At 51.4% G+C, this 19,409-nt stretch overlaps 1 protein-coding gene across 4 annotated transcripts in view; it reads left to right on the forward strand.

Moving 5' to 3' along the window:
- DAB2IP (DAB2 interacting protein) overlaps nucleotides 1-19,409 on the forward strand; it is a 127,959-nt gene that overhangs the window by 77,482 nt on the left and 31,068 nt on the right. For 2 of the 4 annotated variants that reach the window (XM_077787923.1, XM_021543648.3), the window contains exons 4-5: nucleotides 12,186-12,339; nucleotides 17,473-17,571. In XM_077787923.1, the coding sequence (XP_077644049.1) occupies nucleotides 12,186-12,339; nucleotides 17,473-17,571 (253 nt within the window). Of the gene's footprint in view, nucleotides 1-3,873; nucleotides 4,474-5,783; nucleotides 5,912-12,185; nucleotides 12,340-17,472; nucleotides 17,572-19,409 lie in introns of those variants that run through there. The other 2 variants (XM_021543654.3, XM_021543656.2) reach the window with 2 other exon arrangements.

Below are 19,409 nucleotides of genomic sequence, written 5' to 3' on the forward strand. Positions count from 1 at the left end.
GCAGGGCACAGCTCAGGTGGAGCCAAGCAGGGGCTGCAGCTCCCTGAATTGTCAGCAGCAAAGCTGGCATACTGCTCATTGTCTTCTTTTAATTACTGCATTTTTCAGCCAGGTGAGACTCATACTCTGCTCTTCTGAGGGCTGATTTAGATCTGCAAAGCTTGTTGGCACCGTGGCTGGCTTGGTCCTGCAGGTAGCAGAGTGCACAGAGAGCAGTCCTGGCTGCGTGCTGAAAGCCAAGCCACGACTCATCTCCAGTGGAATGGGCAGTGTTTCCATCTTGGGGAAGCCACCTCCACACTGGGTAAACCCAGCTGGCTCTTGGCACACCCTGGCACCTCTCACAGACTCCCTGATATGCCTGCATGTGTCTGCAGTGGGGAAACTGAGGCACACAAAGGTGAAGCAAACACACCAACCCTGTGTGAGAAAAGCCTGGTTTTTTTAAGTTTCTACCTACTCCAGGTATCACTGTGATATTCTGTCAGCTCTTGCTATACAGAGATTTATATGAAATCGTTTCTATTCCATTGAAGCAGTTTTCAGAGATTAATTTCTGAGGGTATTAACATTGATTCCTGAGCACGCGTGCTTCCTCCTCCTGCCAGTGGTCCATATCCAGGGAAAGCTGCATTGTCTGAGCTGGAGGAAAGCTCACTTGCCCTAATTTATTGAAAAAATTAATTTTAGATTTAAAATGGGGTTTTCATTTATGAACCCCGCTCAATCTGTTCTTCACTCCTGAGTTTTCACCCTGACCTCTCCCTTATCTGAAATCCTCTGGGCTGTACCCTGTGTTCATTAGTGAAACTTGCAGGAGGGAGCAGCAGGTGTGGGCTGTGGATAAGGACTGCACGCACGCTTGGCTCTGTGCTTATCCAGGTACCCCTGGCAGCTCCTGGCTGTAATTTAATTTAGGGCAGTGCCAGGATTTGGACTTTTTTAAGAGTTTTTCACAGTTTGTAAGTTTTAATAACAATTTTTACATCAGCTCTGGAAGTAGCAGCCCTTGGCATTGCATGGAGAATGCAGTAATGATACTTGCACTTAAAAAAATGAGCTGGAGAAGTGATGCAGTGCACCCCAGTACTGCCAAGTTTGTCCCTGCTCGTGGAGTCTGGAATGGTGAGAGTCAGGATAGTCCAGCGAGGTCCCTGGGGCTGGCCTGGCTTTGGTGCAGAGCTGTGCCTCACACTGCTCTGGGGGAAACAAAGGGGTCATTCCCAGAAAAGGCCTTAGAAAAAGAAACTCTCATCCCATCTGAAAAGAAGGCTCCCATGAGAATGATGTGCTTTATATCCATCCCTAGAAGACACTAAAAGCTATCTGGCTAAAAGGCAGATAGCAATTGGAAGAAATTAGCTTTATATCCTAGTGCCAGCTATGGATAAAAACCACAAACTTTAAAATGCTTTGAGCTTTTCTTTTTTTTTTTTTTTTTTTAAGGGAAGTTCAGCACTAGCAAAAGAATATTTTCCCAATTTTATTCTGATTATATATTTTGCATTCTTTGGATATTGCTTTTTAAGAACATCATTTTGTTGAACATCATTCAGCCTCCAAAGTCAGCTCTTCCCTATTAAACTGAAGCTATTATATAGGCCAGTATTGTTAGACAGAAGGACAAATCACAGGAAAATGTAGTTTAGATGCTAAAACATCTATTTGTGTTTGTCAGGCTCAAAGTCATTCACCACTGGTACCCCTCTGTAGTTTATATTTGAAATTCAAAACTTGACTCCTGCAAATGCCTTGGCTCAAATTGTGGTTGAATGTTAAGTGGTGTTTCTGAAGCGAGACTAATCACACGGAATGATACTGGATGTTTGCAGGAATGGGACCTCACAAAAAGGTTTAGAAAAATCTGCTGCTAATAACAATGTTCTGTTTTAAATAAAACCTGCAGAAAAGATGAGTGGCATCTCAGTAAAGACAGGTTTCCTGTGGATTGGGATTACATTCCTAGAGGAAAGTCTAATGCTTATCCAGGAGAGCAGGAAAGTGAAGCTAATTATAAGCAGAAAGAGAAATTGGGCAGTGAGATGCACTGACTGGGTGCTGTGAAAGGGGGAGGGAGGGAAGCAGAGTGAAATATTCTTACTATTAAACAGTGCCCCATTTCTCAGGGGTGCTTGAGTCAACTCTGCCCCATCACTGGAGCTCAGCTTTGGGGGTCAATGCAGATGTGGAAAAGCAGCAATCAGTAACAACCAGTGAGCTGTGCAAACCCACGTGTCATAATGTTAATTGTGCTGGAATATGGGATTGTTCAAACTTTATAAAACAAGTGCATTTATGACATCAACAGCTATTTAACTGTAAATTTGGAGTAGATGTGGAGAATCACAAACCCTTCCACTGCCAACTCCTTGAGGTTATTAGGAAATTGTTTGTTTCCCAGTGATAGACAGCGTGGTCATAAAGCACAAAGCACTGGCTTCACAGTCAATAAAAAGTGAGAGATATCTGGGTTTAATAGCTCTGAAAGGCAAACATGGCTGGAGTGTGGAAAGGCTGATGCCTGGAGGGCTGGAGACAAAGCTGTGACCATCCTCCTCTGCCCAGCCAAGGAAACAGGGTCAGCCAGGCCTGAGAAAACGTGACCCAAGAAAAGGGAACTATAAATAATACAAATAATAACTAGGAATGGAAAACTTCCTCTAATAACCCATGGGAAAATATTCTTTACCTGCCCTGACTGGGCACAGTGACTTTCCCTTCACAAATGCCATTTGTTGAGCAGTGAGCAGGGTGGGTGCTGCTGGGATCCTGTCGGGAACAGGAGGTGTAAATGTGGAGAAGGGGTGGGGTGAAGGTACACACAGTGCCTGGGGACAATGCCAGCACTGCAGGGGCAGTCACAGCTCTGGCTGTGCCATGCACCTCTGTATCACCTACTGCACAGAGGGAACAGCTGTCTGCAGGGAAACAACACCTTGTGCACACAAGGAGTGAGCTGCAAGCTCCTGCAAGGAAGCTGGATAAACCCTGGCTTGGACAAAATGAGCTGAGACTTCGATGTACAAGTTCTTTGTGGTAGCAGTAAATGCTCCCTGCAGCAATATTTGAACACTGAGTCAGTGGAATGTGGCTTCTTCACTGCCTGGCACTCCCTGAGGACAGAGCAGTCCCCAAGGCCCTGGTCTGCAGAGTTTTAGTTTCTTTCTGTATCTCCTGAGCCACACAGTGTTCAGTCCAGAGACCACAGAGAGGGAGAGGGCAAGGAAAGACCAGTGCATTCTAGATCTGTATCCTAACAAGTCTGTGTGTTTAAGACACCAGCCCAACCCCAGAGTGATCAATGGGACAGGGGCACAGTGACACTCCCCATGTCACTTTGGGAAAACACAGTTGTTATTTGCTGAGGTGAGTGTGGAGACTCAATGTGCAGCACGTCAGTCCCACAGGCTACAAGGTCAAACGTTACCTCATTCCCTGATGCCTGGCTCACTTCCCAGTCCTGCACAGACCAGCCATCTGGAATTTCAGGTTTGGGACAGGGGGAATTCAGCTGGGCAGTTCCCAGCAGACAAAGCTCTTTCTCTGGGTCCTGCTGGTCTTTGCTGTCACATGGAAGCTGTAGCAGAGCTGTGCAGGGTTCCTATGTCAGCTGGAGCTGCCACAGTTCCCAGCAGAGCCAGTGCAGCTTGGTGGGTTCAGTACTTGCTTCCAGTGTCCCAATAAAGTGTCTGACTGTGCAGCAGAGACTGCTTCAGTGCTGGGCTGCAGAGAGAACTTGAATTCTCCCTGTCCCACTGTCTTGGGTCTGCTCCACTCTTCACCCACTGCAGGTGTGAAGGCTCGTTCCAAAGTTCAGGTTCTGCGTTTTTGTGCCTTGCCAGGAAGATAAAAGGGTTGGTAAAACTGTAACTTGACCTTAGCATTTCGCAGCAGCCACAGAGATAAGCTGCTGAAGGAAATACAGAGAGCAAAACACGGATGGCTCTGGAGAAGGAGACCCCCCAAGGCAAGAGCTGCATGTGAGACCCACAAACAGGACTCGGGGCAGCCTGGCTGGCTGGCAGGAATGGCCCTGGACTGCTGACCAGCATTGCTGGCTGGCAGGAATGGCCCTGGATTGCTGACCAGCATCACAGGCTGGCAGGAATGGCCCTGGACTGCTGACCAGCATCACAGGCTGGCAGGAATGGCCCTGGACTGCTGACCAGCATCACAGGCTGGCAGGAATGGCCCTGGACTGCTGACCAGCATCACAGGCTGGCAGGAATGGCCCTGGACTGCTGACCAGCATTGCAGGCACCGTAGGCTCTGCCACACAGAGGGACCCCTGTGCTGCTGCTGCTGCAGGTTGGAGAAGAAGATTGACTGAAGCTGCCTGTTATTTTTGGCTACTCTAGCAATGTATCAAAAACCTGACTCTGGGTTGATGCTGGTGCCCTACTTTATAGAAGCCCTGAAAAGCAGATCAAGGACAGCGAGCTTGTCTCTCTGCATGGCATCTGCCAGCAAAGGGTGAGAAAACTTCAAACTGCTGGTGGGGGGAATGGGGGAGGAAAAATGAGGCAAAATGTGCTAAATCCAGAGCACTGTTTGCAGACTTCAAGGGAAAGGGGTTCTGCATGTCCTCCACTAAGGAGGGAAGGTGGGACAGGCAGAGACTGGGGTGTTCTTTTGCCAGTGTGGCTGGTGAGCTGGTGCCATTGTCCCCAGGGCAAGCTGGGGACCAGTTTGCTCTGGAAGGAAGAAGGGACCCCACTGGCCTTAGGAGACCACGATCCTTGTTAGTCAAGCCCAGTAATAATGCTGCTTCGTATTTTCTGGATCTTTTGGCAGTGAGAGGGTCATGGCCACCTCTCTGGCTGAGGAGGAGAGGCACGTAGGGGAGGCTGTGCGGAGAGTTAGTGTTGGAACTGGGCAGAGAACCTGCGAATTTTGACTTGTCAGTGCCGTGCACGGTGGCGCTGGCTGGAGAAATGGTCTGTCTGGGAATCTGGCTTGTGTGTCCCTGGAGGAGGCGAGACTTGTGCCTGCTGCCTCAGGCGGGACCTGCTCCTGTGACCTCCTTCTCTGAGACCTGCTTCTTTCTCCTGTGCTCTGGGGGAGCCCCGAGTATTCTTGCCACCTGGGGATGTTTAATGCTTCTGGCGTCTGCCCCTCCAAAGCTGACCAGCGTTTGCAGCCCAGGTGCCGGCTTTCTCCGCTGATCCGGAGCTGCCGGATTTGTGCTTTGCTGCAGACATGGACAGTAGCCTTTGAAAAGTGCAAGAGGAAGCAGCCATCAGTAAGAGGCAGGGGAAAGTGCCATGTGGTGGTTTTTCATTTACTAGATAGTCCTACTTTGTTCTTGATGAGTAATGGAGGCATTTGAATACGCCAGGATGACAGCAGCAGTCTGGCTCTGGGAACGTGTCGGCGTGGGCTGGCTGAGGATGGTGGCAGTCGGGACAGTGGGACCATGCCGCGGAGCCTTTCCGTCTCCTCTCCGCTGCCTCACATCTCCTTTGCCGCTCACCTGCTGCCCCGGGCCCCGCGTTCCGTGAGGCCGCCCGGGCCTGAGCCCCGCGCCCCCGGAGCCCGGCGGGGAGCCCGGCCCGGAGCCCCCGGTGAAGTCCGCGCCGATGCGGGCGCGCTCCGTGCGGGGTGCGGACCATGGCTCAGGCAGGGGCCGCCGGCTGCTGCTGCAGGCGCTACTCCCTGCTGTGGATCGCGCTGCTGCAAAGGTCAGTGACTCGGCTCTCCGAAACGGGAAAGGAATGCGCTGCGCGGCCGAGGGCAGGGACAGGCGGGCGGCGCCGTCCCTCCCCTCCCGCTGCCGGGCCGGGGGACGCGGCGGGGCCAGCGGCGCCCGGGACAGCCGCCGCCCGGCTCGGGTGCCGGAGAGCCGCGCCGTACCCCGGTTTATCTCAACAGAATGAGGGCGACGGGCGGGAGAGGCGGCAGGAGGCGAGGGGTGAGCGGCTCGGGGACCGCGGGGCACGGAGCGCTGCTGGGAGGCGAGGGGGCACTCCGGCCGCGGCGGAGAGCGCCGCACGCCCGCTGCCCCCGGCCGAGCCCGCGCTCCGGGGGCGGCGGGCCCGGGGCGCTCTGCCCGGCTACAGCGCAGCCAATGGGCCGCGGCGGGGCGGAGCGGCGGCGGGGCCGGCCCGGGGCGGCGGCCGGGGGCGGCGGGCCGGGGGTCCCCGCCCGCGGTGGCGGCGGGAGCGCGGCATGGCCCAGCCCGAGCGCGGCGGCGGCGGCGCGGCGGGGCCGGGCCCGGCGGGTGAGTGCGGGGCCGTGCCCCGGGTGCGCGGTCCTGCGCGGGCAGCGCCAACTCCGCGCCCCGACCGGCGGGTCCCGCACGGCGCCCGGTGCGGAGCGGGCGGGGGCGGCGGGCGCGCAGCGGGGCCGGGGCGCGGAGGCCGCCGCGCTGGAGGGACCGGCGCTGACAGCCGCTCCCGGCCCGCCCGGGGATGTGCGGCCGCGCTCCGTCCCTCGTTCCCTGCGTTCGCGGTTTGTTTCCATCCTGGGCGGCGTTTCATCATCCGTGCCCGGGCTCGGCAGCCGCGCTGTGGAGATGGGCCTTGCGGCTCCATTTCCGTGTGCTTGCTCCAGGAGGACACATCCTGCCTCGCCTTTGCCGCCTTGTCCGGATTCTGCCTCCAGACTGATGTTATGCAAAATTTCGCTTATAAAAATCAAAGCCCTTATCCCCACCCTGCTCCCCCCGTGGGAGGTGGCGATTCTGGGGCGCAGCTGGGAGCGGCGCGGGAGTTCTGCCGTGAGTGCCGGCAGGGAGCAGGGGGCTCTGGCTCGGTCCCGGCGTCCCGGTTTTGCTTCTGCTGCCGTGGACGTGTACCCCAGGTGTTCGTTGAGGTCCTGCTCGCTCCAGAGGCCGGTGTGTGGGAACGACTTGTTCACTGTGCTGTGGCTCGGGCTCCAAATTGGAGTGGTGGATCTGTCACTGCTGTTTTTGCAGTGGATGTCCCCAAATTTGGTACTATTTAGGCTGATGTGATAAAAGGTTTGTTTTTTTTTAATATAAGTGTTCAGTTCTGTTTAAAGTGTCATGTTGATGCCATTCTGCTTATGGAAAATAGGCTCCTTGAAAACCATTTTGGTGATTGGAATTAATGTCTATTTCTGATCGCCTTTGCATCCATGTCACAAATGCCATCAGTGTCCTTGCTGGTCATCCTGTGCTGGGCTTGCAGGCTGCCCCTGACAAACTTTACAGTGGCACGTTGTTAAACAAATACCCATGCTCAGGTGAATGTCACAGGTTAAAATCGTGCTTCAGGTTTGCTCTGGCAAAAACAACGTTTGGAATCTGGTATGAGCTGACAGAGTCCTTTTGAATGTAATTAATCCTGTTGCCAGTTGAAACTGAGAACAGTCTGAAAACAAGGGCAGGCATTAATAAGTTTAATTACATGTCCTTTGTGTTGCTCAGGGAAGGTGTTGCATTAGTGAGGGCAACCTGTAATGCCAGGCTCCCATCCTGAGTCTGCTGAGCAGAGTTTCCCAGGCAGAGATCAGCAGCTGGGGTTCAGGGAATGGCAGAAGTTCAGGACAGCAAAACATGGGGAAGGGTGTGCTGCTGCATGCTGAGACTTCATCCGCACGTCCTCTTCTACAGGGAGAAGAACATTCTTCATCTTCTGGAAGCCTGCGAGTTCTCTTGTGTGCTGTTGGTGCTGGCTATTCCCATAACATCGCTTTCATATTTATTGTTACATTGAGGCAGGATGAGGCACAGGGGAGGAAGGGATGAGAATTCCCAGCGGCGGTGGGAGGTCAGCGGGAGGTTGGCCCCAGCAGGGAGGGTCACGCAGGCACTGCTGAGCCCTGGGGAGCGCTGCTGCTGTGCCGGAGAGCAGATCAGAGCAGCCCGGGCCGTGCAGAGCCGAGTCCCAGAGGGAGCCGGCAGCAGCGAGGCTCAGGAGGGGCAGTGGCACAGGCAGAGCTCCCGGGTGGAGCTGGCAGAGCTCGGTGGGTGATTTACTCCATCTGCGACTGCTAAAATCCTTCTCCCGTCTGATGTTGCAAATCAATTTACTGGAGTTGTGCACTTTGTTCTCAGTCATAACAAACCCCTAATCCCCGGGCTGGAGACAGATTTAGATTCTGTCTGTGCTGGATCTGCCGGGCTGTTCTGGGCACGGAGGACCCCTGCAGCGGGCGAGTGCAGGGGAGGGGGTCAGGGCTGCCCTAAAGAACCTGCGCCCAGCTGGGCACAGAAAAGAACTGTCAGCCTCAAAAAGCTGCACACAGGGAATCTTTCCTGGCCAGGAGAAGTGTCACAGAGTCAAATGTAATTTGGGAGATCAAATCCTTTGACACTGGGAAGCGTGCACTCTGCCAGCTCTGCAGCTGGTGTCAGTGGGACTTCTTCAGTGTAGGGCCTGGACTTCCTTCAGAATTCCCCAATCTGCTCATGTTCTCAGAGCAGAACAGCAGGAGATTTAAGAAAAGCTCTTCATTTCCCTCCCCCCTCTTTGTTTCAATGTTAAGTTTTGTGTCTGCTCCATCCCTATGCAGCCACCCACCAGGTTCTGTGTTTGTTTCAGTCTCTCAGAAATAATCAGGAACGTTTTCATCACAAAACCACAGGAGCAGCAGCCGGGTGGTTTCAGGCAGGTGAGGCTCTGAAATGAGGACTGACAGAGTTGCCTCTGCAGTGATGTTTGCTGCCTCCATTGCTCAAAACCCAGCCCCGGAGTTGGGTGAGGAGAGGATTGATTGCCTCTCCATGCTTGTTCTTGCAAGTCTTCCCTGCAGTCCACGTGGTCCTGGTTGGATTTGGTGACACTCAAGTGGCTGTGGAGGGCACAGGCAGAGGGGATACATCCCTTCACATGGTAATGTTTTATGACTTTTATTATTTAGCACAACAATCCTCTCTGATTGCTCTCGGGCAGCAGAGCTCTTTCTTTAATAACCAGAGACTGGCTGCTGCTCTGCAGGACTCGCCAGGTCAGTGCCAGTAGCAGTAATGTTATTTCTCTTTAGAACTAATGTGGTCTTTTATGAGATTTTTTTCCTCCCCCCTTCATTTCAACTGAACTTTAGGCAAGTAAAAAGGGATTTTAAAAAGGCCCTTGGCAAAAAGAACCAAATGTGCTGTTTGCAAAGAGGGTTCCCGCTGTGAGATGGCTCTGGGCAGCTGGCCGCTCCCAGCGTATTAAAACAAAGGTGTAGGATTGGAATTAGATCAGCTGACATAAACGGGACAGGACCTGGAATACACAGCGAGTTATTGGAGCAAGAGATCGGACAGCCCCACAGGCAGCAGCATCTTCCCAGTGATGCTGGGGGGATGGATGTGAACAAAGTACCTCTGTCATCCTGGAAGTGTGTGTTCACCCTCAGCAAATGCTGTTCCAGGTGCGTTTGCCTGTTCGGGGTGGCTGATGGCCAGCACAGGTCTGCAGGGACTCAGGTGTCCCTGTCGCTGTGGGTGCTGCTCTCAGGCTCAGGAGAGCAGCTTGTGGCCTTCCTCTTACTGCTGGCACGAGGGGAAGTCTGTGGGGGGACTGGCAAATGTCTTCCAGAAAATGGGCTCCTGCCACAGTGCCTTGTCACGAGGGACAGGAGAGCTCTCTGCCCTGGAGCAGGGATTAAAGTGAAAGGACGGTGCCCTTGAGATGGGACAGAGCCCTGGGAGGGAGGCTCTGCTCGTCCTGCCCTGCCAGGGCTGCTCTGGCCCAGATCCCCATCCCTGCTGCTGAGATTTCCAGCAGCTCTAATTAATGACATCTCCCCACTTAGCCCTTGATACACAGACAGATGCTGGGTTTTTAGGGCTGGTTTGAGACCTGCAGCGCTCCCCTGCACGGAGCAGCATCTGGTGAGAAACGTGTCTGCTGCTGACCTGGGCTGGATCCCAGCGGCCGCTGGGAGCGAGAGACATCGTGGGAGCAGGTCCTGCTGAGGCAAGGACCTGGCAAATCACCTCCCTGCAAAAGTCCCCTTCGTTTTAGGATTCCCAGAGGCATTCAGCAGTGTGTGGATGGATATAAACACACATTTACTGAATCTGATGAGAGCGTCCTGGGAAGCTCCTCCTTGGTAATCCTTCAAATAGCACATCTGCACTCCCACCCGGGGCCATCCAGCTGCAGTAGTTTTAAATGAAAAATAGACTTCTTTTAATTTTTCACAAAAATTCTTAGGCCAGCATGACGCGATGCAACTCAGTGATGTACTGAGTTATGGTTTATTTTATCAGTATTTATATTTGTGTACACAAGAATGCAAGTCTCAGCTTGGTTATTTACCTTTTCTAATTTCATCTGTAAAATATGGAAATACGATTTACCAGAAATGCCTTGATTCTGGGCTTATCTGGGCTGGGTGAGAAGTCTGTACTGTCAGTTCCTGAGCTGCTGGATATTAGTTCTGCACTCAGCATCCAGAGGTAACTTGATCTATCTGCCTGTATTAGAGTTAATTTACAGTCTCATTCAGAGGAAAAGGATAGGGACCCTTTTCTCTGCAAACAGTGTAAAATTGCCGCAAAGTACTGGGAAATGACTGTGCTGGGTTCCTAAAGATCAATTTACTCACCAGAGATGTGGGGTGAGTGGGCAGCTGAGAGAATGGCTAATGGCATGGAGAGCCTTTGCTGGGAGCTCAGGGCTCCTGACCCAGCACAGGCCTGTGCCAACCCCAGCAGGGCTTTCAGCACGAGGGCTGCAGGTTGTCCCCTCAGAAAGCCTGTGCTGGTGGCTGTTGTGCAGATATTTCACTGGTGTCACCACAGCTGGTCCTGGCTGGCGCCCTGGCAGGTGCAGGGAAATGTCCCGGAGGCCTCGGGCGGCGGTCCCCAGGCTGGGTGTCCCTGGGCAGGACGTGGCCCTGGCACTCAGAGCTGTCCATGGAGCAGCTCACGCAGGGAACCAGCCACAGGCAGTTCTGTTATCACCTGGGGCTTCGTGCATGGCCTGAATCTTAATGGCAAATCTAGAGAAGCACCTGTTTATCTGCTGCTGCCGTTTATCTCAGAATCTCCTTGGGCTGTTTTCTGGATCCAGCCTGGGGTGTGATTCACTGGAAGCGATGAATTTTGCATGCACTGTTGACATTTCTCTCTGTTTTGGTCAGCTTCATTCTGGGGAACACCAAAACCCAATGCACAATCAGAGCAAGCTGGGAGTATACTGGGAGCACTGTTGTTTGGCTCATGGAAGACCGTGCTGAGAATATCACAAACGCCGTTTGATTGCTGTCCTTCCGTGCCTTTGGAGAAGGCATCACACTCCCTTTGTAGAGAGGGACACTTGGTCTCTCTGGGAGCCCCCAAAGTGCTTGCCAGAGGTTTTAAAGGTCAGAGTTACCAGGATTGGGGCTCTGGCATAGGAACATCTGACGTGGTGCAGGCTATAGAGAAGGCAGCTGCTCCCTTTGCACTCAAGTTATTTTTCCCCTTGCCACTTCATGGGTTTGCTGTGTTTTCCCTGGGAGTACTTAACTGTCTTTCTTCTTTTTTTTTTTTCCCTTGAGCTCTCTGGTTTTGCTTTAAGAGTTACAGCACCATTGATTGTATTGGCTGTCTCAAAAATGGTGCTCTGCTCACTGTCTGTGGGCTCCCTGCTGCTAAATGCTGCCAGTGGGACTCCAGAGCATTTAGATCAATCAATAGGGCTATCACAGCCTTACTTTCCACACTGTCCCCATCCCAGGGATGTGTGTGACAATCAGAGAGGGCTCACGAGCCCAAGGGTTGTTGGTGACAGAGTGCACATCTAGTTGTGGGTGTTTTGGTGAGGTTCTGGCACCACCAGAGCTTAGCACCAGGGGCCGTAGACCTGGTGGTGCTGCTGAGACAGCAGCGGGTGCTGCAGCCAGCTGGCCTCCCATGCACCCCAACTGCTACAGCCCACACCTGGGAAGCCTCGTTTAGGAACACCCCACACCTGGGATGTCTCCCACAGCAGGTGTGGTGGCCATTTAGAATTTGATTCAGTTGTTCAGAGACCTCCACAGTGTGCAGACCTCTAAAGAATTGACTCCTGACTGCATCAGAGTTGGGGAAAAATTGTTTTACTGCTCATACTGACTGCCATGGAATTTCTAGAGTAGAAATTACAACTGGGACAGCGTAGCAGGCCTTGTTCTTCAGGGCCCTCGGTTATTTCATGACAGAACATTCCCAGGAATGTTGTGCAGTTGTTGCTAACAGATGTTGCTAACAGATTTCCCTGGGAAGGAGAGCATCCGCTGACACCGTTACGGTTTTCCTGCAGATCCCATCTAATGCCGAGGCTGAAGGAATCGCGCTCCCACGAGTCCCTGCTCAGTCCCAGTAGTGCTGTCGAGGCTCTGGATCTCAGTATGGAGGAGGAAGTGGTCATCAAGCCAGTCCACAGTAGCATCCTGGGACAAGACTACTGCTTTGAGGTAAGGAGCCGTGCTGGGGCTGCTCCTGGGGAGCCAGGTGTGGGCTGGCATCTGGGGCTGGCTGTTACCAAACATTGCTGCTCAGAATTGCTGCACAGAGACCATTTCATAGGCAGAAAATTACTCCCATCTTTCCAAGGAGGATCATATCCACACAATCAGAGCAGTGAGCTCCTTGTAAGTGCTGTTGCAGCAGAGCTGCTGGCACAGGTGCTGCACTGCTTAGGGCTGTGTATCAGCAGAGCATGAATTTGTTTATGCCCCCACAGTTTATGTTCATACAGATACTGGGAAATGCTAATCCCTACTCAGTGTTCCCAAAGACATTACATGTGGTCACAGAGCCAGCCTGCTGCTGTCAGTGGGTGTGTGGAGGACTTTGTCTAGAAAACTGAAGCTTCCCTTGTTTGGGTAAATAGAAAAATCTGTGAGTATTTCAGATTACTTTGACATCTGTTATGGCATGTGGTAAGGTCTGTGCTAGCAGGAGGGAGTAGGACATGTACAGCCCAGGCTGTAGCTGGATAATTCAGTACAGGATATCTTGGGAATCATTTGTCCTGAATTGTGGATGGCAAAGTATTATTGCTTATGGCAGTGGCAGGGTACAGAACTGGGAATTGGTTTTCTTACAGTAATAAGGCAGTGGATATTTGTGTTTCTGTGAAGAGCAGGTAACACCTGTTTGTGCTTGGACACAGAGAAGCAGATAAATGGTGTAGCTGTGTTTGGATTGTGCTGTAGGGGTGATGGAGCTGCAGACTGTCCTTGGATGGGGCAGTGCTGGATGAGAACACGTCAGTGTTCAAGAGGAGTCGGACTGGAAAGATAAAGACACTTTTCTTTACTGAAATCGGCACATTTTGAAATAAGTGAGGTAAAAGATCTATTTCTTAAAATATAAGTGGGTAACATGAAAACAGTCTTAGAAAAAAATAGCCTCAAACATAAACTCTCTAGTTGGCTGAGGTATAAATTTTGCATTGCTGTTCATTCTTTGTGGAATTGAGCAAGTGCAATGGGTCAGGAGGGGAACAGTTTTGTAAATTATATGTCCTCTATTACATTCCACTCAAGAAAGATAAAATGAAGCTAGATGGAAAATAGATGTGACATCCATAATATAAGAGTTGTTTACCAATTCTGTTCAGCCCACAAGAGGAGAGTAAGGGATATGAACAGAACTTGTAGAAAGCTGAGTGAGAGGGAAGTTACACAAGCCACGCACTTGGAAGAAGGAAAAAAATTTTGGGGTTAAGTGAGTTGGATAAAGAGAAGTCACACCGTAAAAAAAGAATGTGTTAATTGCTGTTCTGCAAACCCTGCAGAGGAGAGGAAGAATGCCAGGAAACAACAGGGACATTGATTTGTCACTGGTGGCTGCTCACCAGCAAGCTCCAGCAGGAGGGGCCGAGGTGAGAGCTAAATGGCACTTTGTGTCAGTGCCTCGGCCTCCTGAGAGCCCCTTCCAAGCTGGGAGGGAGCTCAGCACTGGAATGGGTTTGCAGATCTCCTGGGATCCCAGCTGGGGGCCAGGCAGTGACTACAGCTCACAGCACTCAGGTACCACTGATGGACACAAAGGAGCTCAGGGGATGTCCTGGAAAAGCAGCCCTGACCAAGAAATGCCAGGTGAGAAGGCCCTGCCAGGGTCACAGGGACGAGGGGAGCTGAGGTGTTTTCTGTGCAGTGCATGGGGAAGGTGCCTCACCCCTGCTCCCTCGGGAGATGTGCTGGGAGCAGGCAGGGCTGGTGCCTCCAGCTGGGGAGTGAAGCTCGTGCTGGGCAGTGCCAGCCTGGCTCAGGCCTTCACCTTCTGCCACACTGGGGTGGCTGGGCAGGGACAGTGCCTGGGAGCTGCTCCTGCCCCAGCTGGCCAGGGGCCATCGGTGCTCACCTGGCAGCTCCTCCCCCGAGCAGCCTCGGGGAGCAGGCCAGGAAGATCTGACACGGCTGCAGATGGAGGAGAGCGATCCGAGAGGAACTGGCAGCACACCCAGATGGAGACAAAAGCGAGAGGTGCCAAAGCCATCTGCAGTGGAAAACAACCAAGTGGCTCGTTGGGAGGCAGCTGGTGGATGAAGGTGCAGGGAATTGTTCCTCCTTCTATCTCCACCCCCCTGCATTAAGACGTGCTCGGCCCTGCTCCCCTCAGCTCTGCCAGGGAGCACAGTCACCACCAGGGCAGGGCTTTTCCACAGGCTGCATTTGGCTTTTTCTGCTTACTTAGTTTTGTGAATCTTGCTTTTTTCTCACTTGCTGAGTACTTGGCAGTCAGTATTTACTTGTTTCCTTCATTGATTTTTTTTTTTTTTAAATTACTCAGCATCATCTTCTTTCTCCTTGCAAGACTCCTCAGTCAGCAAATCATCCCGTGCCACTGCACGTGCTGCGTGTGCTAAATATACAGTGGGCATCTCAGCCAGTACAGAGGCTCGGAGCCCAGGCTCCCTGAGCCTATTCCTGGCCCTGGTTTTTGGAGGGCCCTGGGCCAGGCAGGGCCATTAAGGCTGAGGGGCTCTCTTAGGTCTTGGTAGACCAAAGCCTTGTCCCCTTGCACAGTTGTGCCTGAGCTGTCCCAGGACACAGCTGAGGGAAAGACAAACTGTGGTTGCTCCAATACGGCTGAGCCTCTTGCCTCATCCTGGCCTTGCCTCAGCAAGGGAGAATTTAGTGGAGCTAAATTTAGCAGCACTAAATTTGACCCAGCTGTGCAAACGTTGGCCATGGCTCGTGTGGCCCTTTGGATGCCTGGAGTGGCTGTGGGGCCGGGGATGCTCTGAGCCCTGAGTGCTCCTTGGAAAACCCTCTGGACACTGAGTGCAGCACCCTCAGTGCTCAGTCATCACCCTGTTACTCCGTGCATGTCCCTCCAAGTGAAGCCACCCTCTACCTTAGGACTGTCTTAAAAAGACAAGATTTTATCTGGACAGATTGCCTATCCAAGGACTGGGGATAATGAATAGGAAAGGTAACATTGCAGAAATTAATGAGTTTTATTAATTGAGTTTGTCCTGTACATTAACAGTATTCCAGCATGTCCAAAATCTTGATGAGACAGAATACTGTCTTTATAAAGATAATTAATATCTCATAAAGATCATTAATGCCATATGATATTTAAGTCAGAACTCAAAGCTGGGATCTGATTGCAAATCTGGGGGAAATTACATTTTTGTTCACACATGGTAGACGTGATCCTCAGTTCCCATCAGACCAAGACACACTTTGTATCTGACACATTATTTTCCCCTTCTCTTACTTCAGTATGACAGTTACAGATTTTTTAGGTTTTGAAAGATTAATTTATAATTGGTTTAAAATTGAATAACGAATTTAGCCATGATAATGCATGTGTTTACTTAAGTGTGGCAAGAAAACACAGTGACAATCCTGTGTGCCAGCAGAACTCTGTGGGAAGGCTCAGGGATGGAGGTTAACAGGAGCATGGGCAGCAGCAGGGAGGAAATGAGATGAGGCAAGAGGGTTTGTCATGGGAGATTTTGAAGAAGCTGGAAATAGTCTGGAGCATGAAAGGATGCTGGAAAGATCACACTGGTGTGCCTGCTTGTATGGAGTCTGTTCTTAAAACTTCAGGAGAGCTTGTGCTCAGCAGAATGTATTTTACAGGCAGAGTATAAAAGTATGCAAGGACTGGGAGAATGTCTGTCTGAAGGAGAAAGCTTCTGGAATATCAAGAGTTGGAAGATTCTTTGCGTTTTTATGTAAAGACAGAACAGGCCTTTTCTCATTCTGCCCTGGTCTGTGTTCAAAGGAAGGGATGTGTTCAACTTATCATTGAGGTTTGCTAATGACAAATCTCAGCGAGTGCCAGCTCTGCTGTAAGAACAGGTTGGGCTTCTGGGAGATACATGAAATTAAAGGAGATTGTGTCTCCCAGAAGCTGATAACCCAGTGCACAGTGTGTAAACACAAACTCTGGGAGATGATAAAGCACTCACAAATAACTCTGCAGGTTGAGACTGGCGGAAATGAAGCTCACAGGGGAGTTATTTAAAGTACCAGCCAGGTCCATTCAGCCTCCCAGCAGAGCTGTACGTGGTGAATATTGCTGGGCAAAAGAAATGCAAAGGGCAGAGAGCTCGAGCCACATTCCTGGTGGTCAGGACCAGCACGTGTGGAGGAGATGGCAGCTTGGGGAATATCTGTGTGTGAGGAGCAGGTGTAGGGAGCTGTTGGATTTGATGCCAAGGAAGTTGGATGTGGGGGCATGGGAAGGAAATTTGGTGCCTGTCATTCTGGGCTGCCAGACAGTGGTGCTTCCATGGGCTCAGCAGGATTGAGTTTCCCTGGGATAGAAGGAATGTGATGAAGAGTAAGGGGCACTTGCACCACTGGAAATGTCCCTGCTCTGAGTGTGTTTCTTAAACCCTGGGTATGAACTCCAATGGCCAGAGAAAGTCACAAAAATACTGCAAAAGATCCCTTGGGATGAACCTGGAGGCGTGAGAGGAGGGCTCAGCAGCACTTCCAGCTGTGTCCAGGTTGGGAAGCCCCCCTGGTTCTCCCCCTGGGTCTCACCCATCCCACCCCATAGGATGGGTGCTGTGAGCTCTGAGTGCCCTGGCTGGCCGTGAGCTGTACCACAGCCAGGAGTGGGCTGTACAGACCTGTCCCCAAGATCTTCACAGCAAGGGCTCCTGGAGCTGCAGGACACCAAGGGGGAAGGTGGGAAAGCAGCCTTTTGAGCCCAGTGTTCTGCTGGAAACAAGGAGTGGGTTGTTACTGACACAGACTTCGGGCTGAGCCTGGAGGAATGCCAAGTAACCACTCAGAGTTCCAATTTATCTTTAGTTCATCTGAGGATTTGCACTCTCTCAGTTTTGGAACTTGGTGGTTTAAAGCATCACATGCATGGGGCCCATTATCTAGTGTTTTCTGGTGTGGAAGAGGAGAAGTAATTGGAGTTTGCTTCTATGATTATTTCTGTGACATACAGAGTTGTCCTGTTTTTCCACCAGCCTTAGGGGCTGTTGCTTCATGCTTGGATAAAGCTGTTTACTTAAAAAAAACACCCAAAAATCCAGTAGCATTTTCCCTAAGCCCCCTTCTCTTCACAACCACACTCTGCAGTGTGCTGGTCAAGACATAATCCTGTTCCTTTGGCTGTAGGTGACGACTTCATCAGGAAGTAAGTGCTTCTCGTGTCGGTCGGCAGCAGAGCGAGATAAATGGATGGAGAACCTGCGGCGTGCCGTGCACCCCAACAAGGTAGTGCCTGGGAGGAATTGCCTCTGCTCTAGTTCAGTTCCTCGTTACCACACTTTATAGCCCATGCAAGGGAGCAGCAGGGGATGTATTGTCATTGGAGTGAGTAAGTGGAACTCCAGGTCAGCCTTTTTCCATATTGCTTTCTTCCACAATTATATTTACAGACAAGTGCCAGTTATTCCTTCCCCTCTCAGAACGTGCTGCTTCAGCTCTTGCTAAGAATTGATCAGACCTGATGAATCTTTAGTTTTGCTGTTACTGATGGGACTTGCCACTTCCACAGGACTGTTGCCTCCCAAAAGCCTTGGGACAGATGTCAGGTAGCTGCCAGCCAAGTCACAAGGCTGAACAGTCTGAAGAGTTCACGTCAGCTCCTGACACAGTCTGCTTTAGTGATGGAGGAGCTCAGATGTCCATTTTCAGAGGTGACAGTGGAATGTAGCTTGCCCTTCTCCAGCCAGTTGAGGTGCAAAGTCATCTCTTGGGATTTACAGGAACAAATCCTTCTCTTCACTGGAGCACAGGGACACCCAATATGCATTTTTATGGCCCACTAAGACTAAGTACATCCTAAAATAAAACGTACAGCTGCTTCTTCTGCGCTGGAGTTGGCTACAAAGATTGGTCAGGATTAATGCAGATTCCACAGCTGATGAGCTCAACCAAGTCTTCATCTGCTGGTCAGAGAAGACACCAATGATGGATCCTGTGAACTCCTCCTGCCTGTGCACACTAATTCAGTCCAGGCCTGGTGGGTTCTCAAGGGACCCTCAGTCTCAGAGTCTGTTGTTCCCAGCAGAGTGCCAAATGTCAGAATAAAAGATTTCCTGTAATATCAGAGTGTGAGCAGTGGAGGAGAGAGGTGGCCTTCTGCCTCTGGCAGTATGTTCCTCTAGTGAAGTTCAGTTGCTCCAGTACTTTCCCAGGGCTTTTCCTGGTGATCCTGACCTGAGAGGGCTGTGTAAGGTCTGTGTGGTCACACTTAGCATGAGAGAACTCCTGGGAATGCGAGCTGGGGTTGGGCATGTCCCTACAGCTTCAAGGTGCAGTGTTGAGTGGAAATCCATTTGGAAGTATTTCCATCATCTCAAAACCTGCAGTAACTGATGGCTGAGTTTCCATCTTTGTTTGAGTTCATAGACAATAAACTCTCAGTATCCAGCTTGATATTTCTGTCAGGAATTCAGTGTTCTTGTGCAGCTCCTGTGTGTACTTCCTGAACCTACAGTACCCCATTGTGGACTTCCAGCAGAAATGTTCCTGCCCAGACTCCTGGGCTGAGCAGAGTAAGCCGTGGCTGCTGTTTCAGTGAGGGGTTTCCAAACAGAACAGGGTTTGCAGTGGTGCAGCTGGCAGTGCTTTATCATTGGAGTCACTCCTGCAGCAAATACCCCTGGATGTTCTTCCAGGATGAGGTCAGCATCACGAGGGAGCTCTGAAAGATCCACAGTATTCTTGGCTCTGGTATTGTTTAAAAGATATCCAAGGCAGATTTCTGTCTCTGAATTGTCATGATTCTTCCATGGGACGCCCTCTCCTGTGATTCCTCTCAGTGTTTAACTTGGATGCTCTGGACTTCTGCCCTAAAATATGGTGAGGTTTTACAAACAGTTTTTTCCCTGCCATTGGTGGTGGCATTCCCACATGGATGAGGCGATCCCTGGGTCTGCATTCAGGTCCCTTTGTGTTGCTGTGTTACAGGAGATATCATGAACTCAGTGCTGCTGTAGAGCAGCTCTACGGAAAGCAGAGGAGGCTGTGAGATAACCTGTAACAGCTTCTGCTTTGCACAAACCATTCAGGACCAGTGAGGTTTTTACGGATTCTTCAGAGGCCCT

Source organism: Lonchura striata, chromosome 22 (assembly GCF_046129695.1).
Source record: "Lonchura striata isolate bLonStr1 chromosome 22, bLonStr1.mat, whole genome shotgun sequence".
In the NCBI taxonomy this organism is placed as follows: domain Eukaryota; kingdom Metazoa; phylum Chordata; class Aves; order Passeriformes; family Estrildidae; genus Lonchura; species Lonchura striata.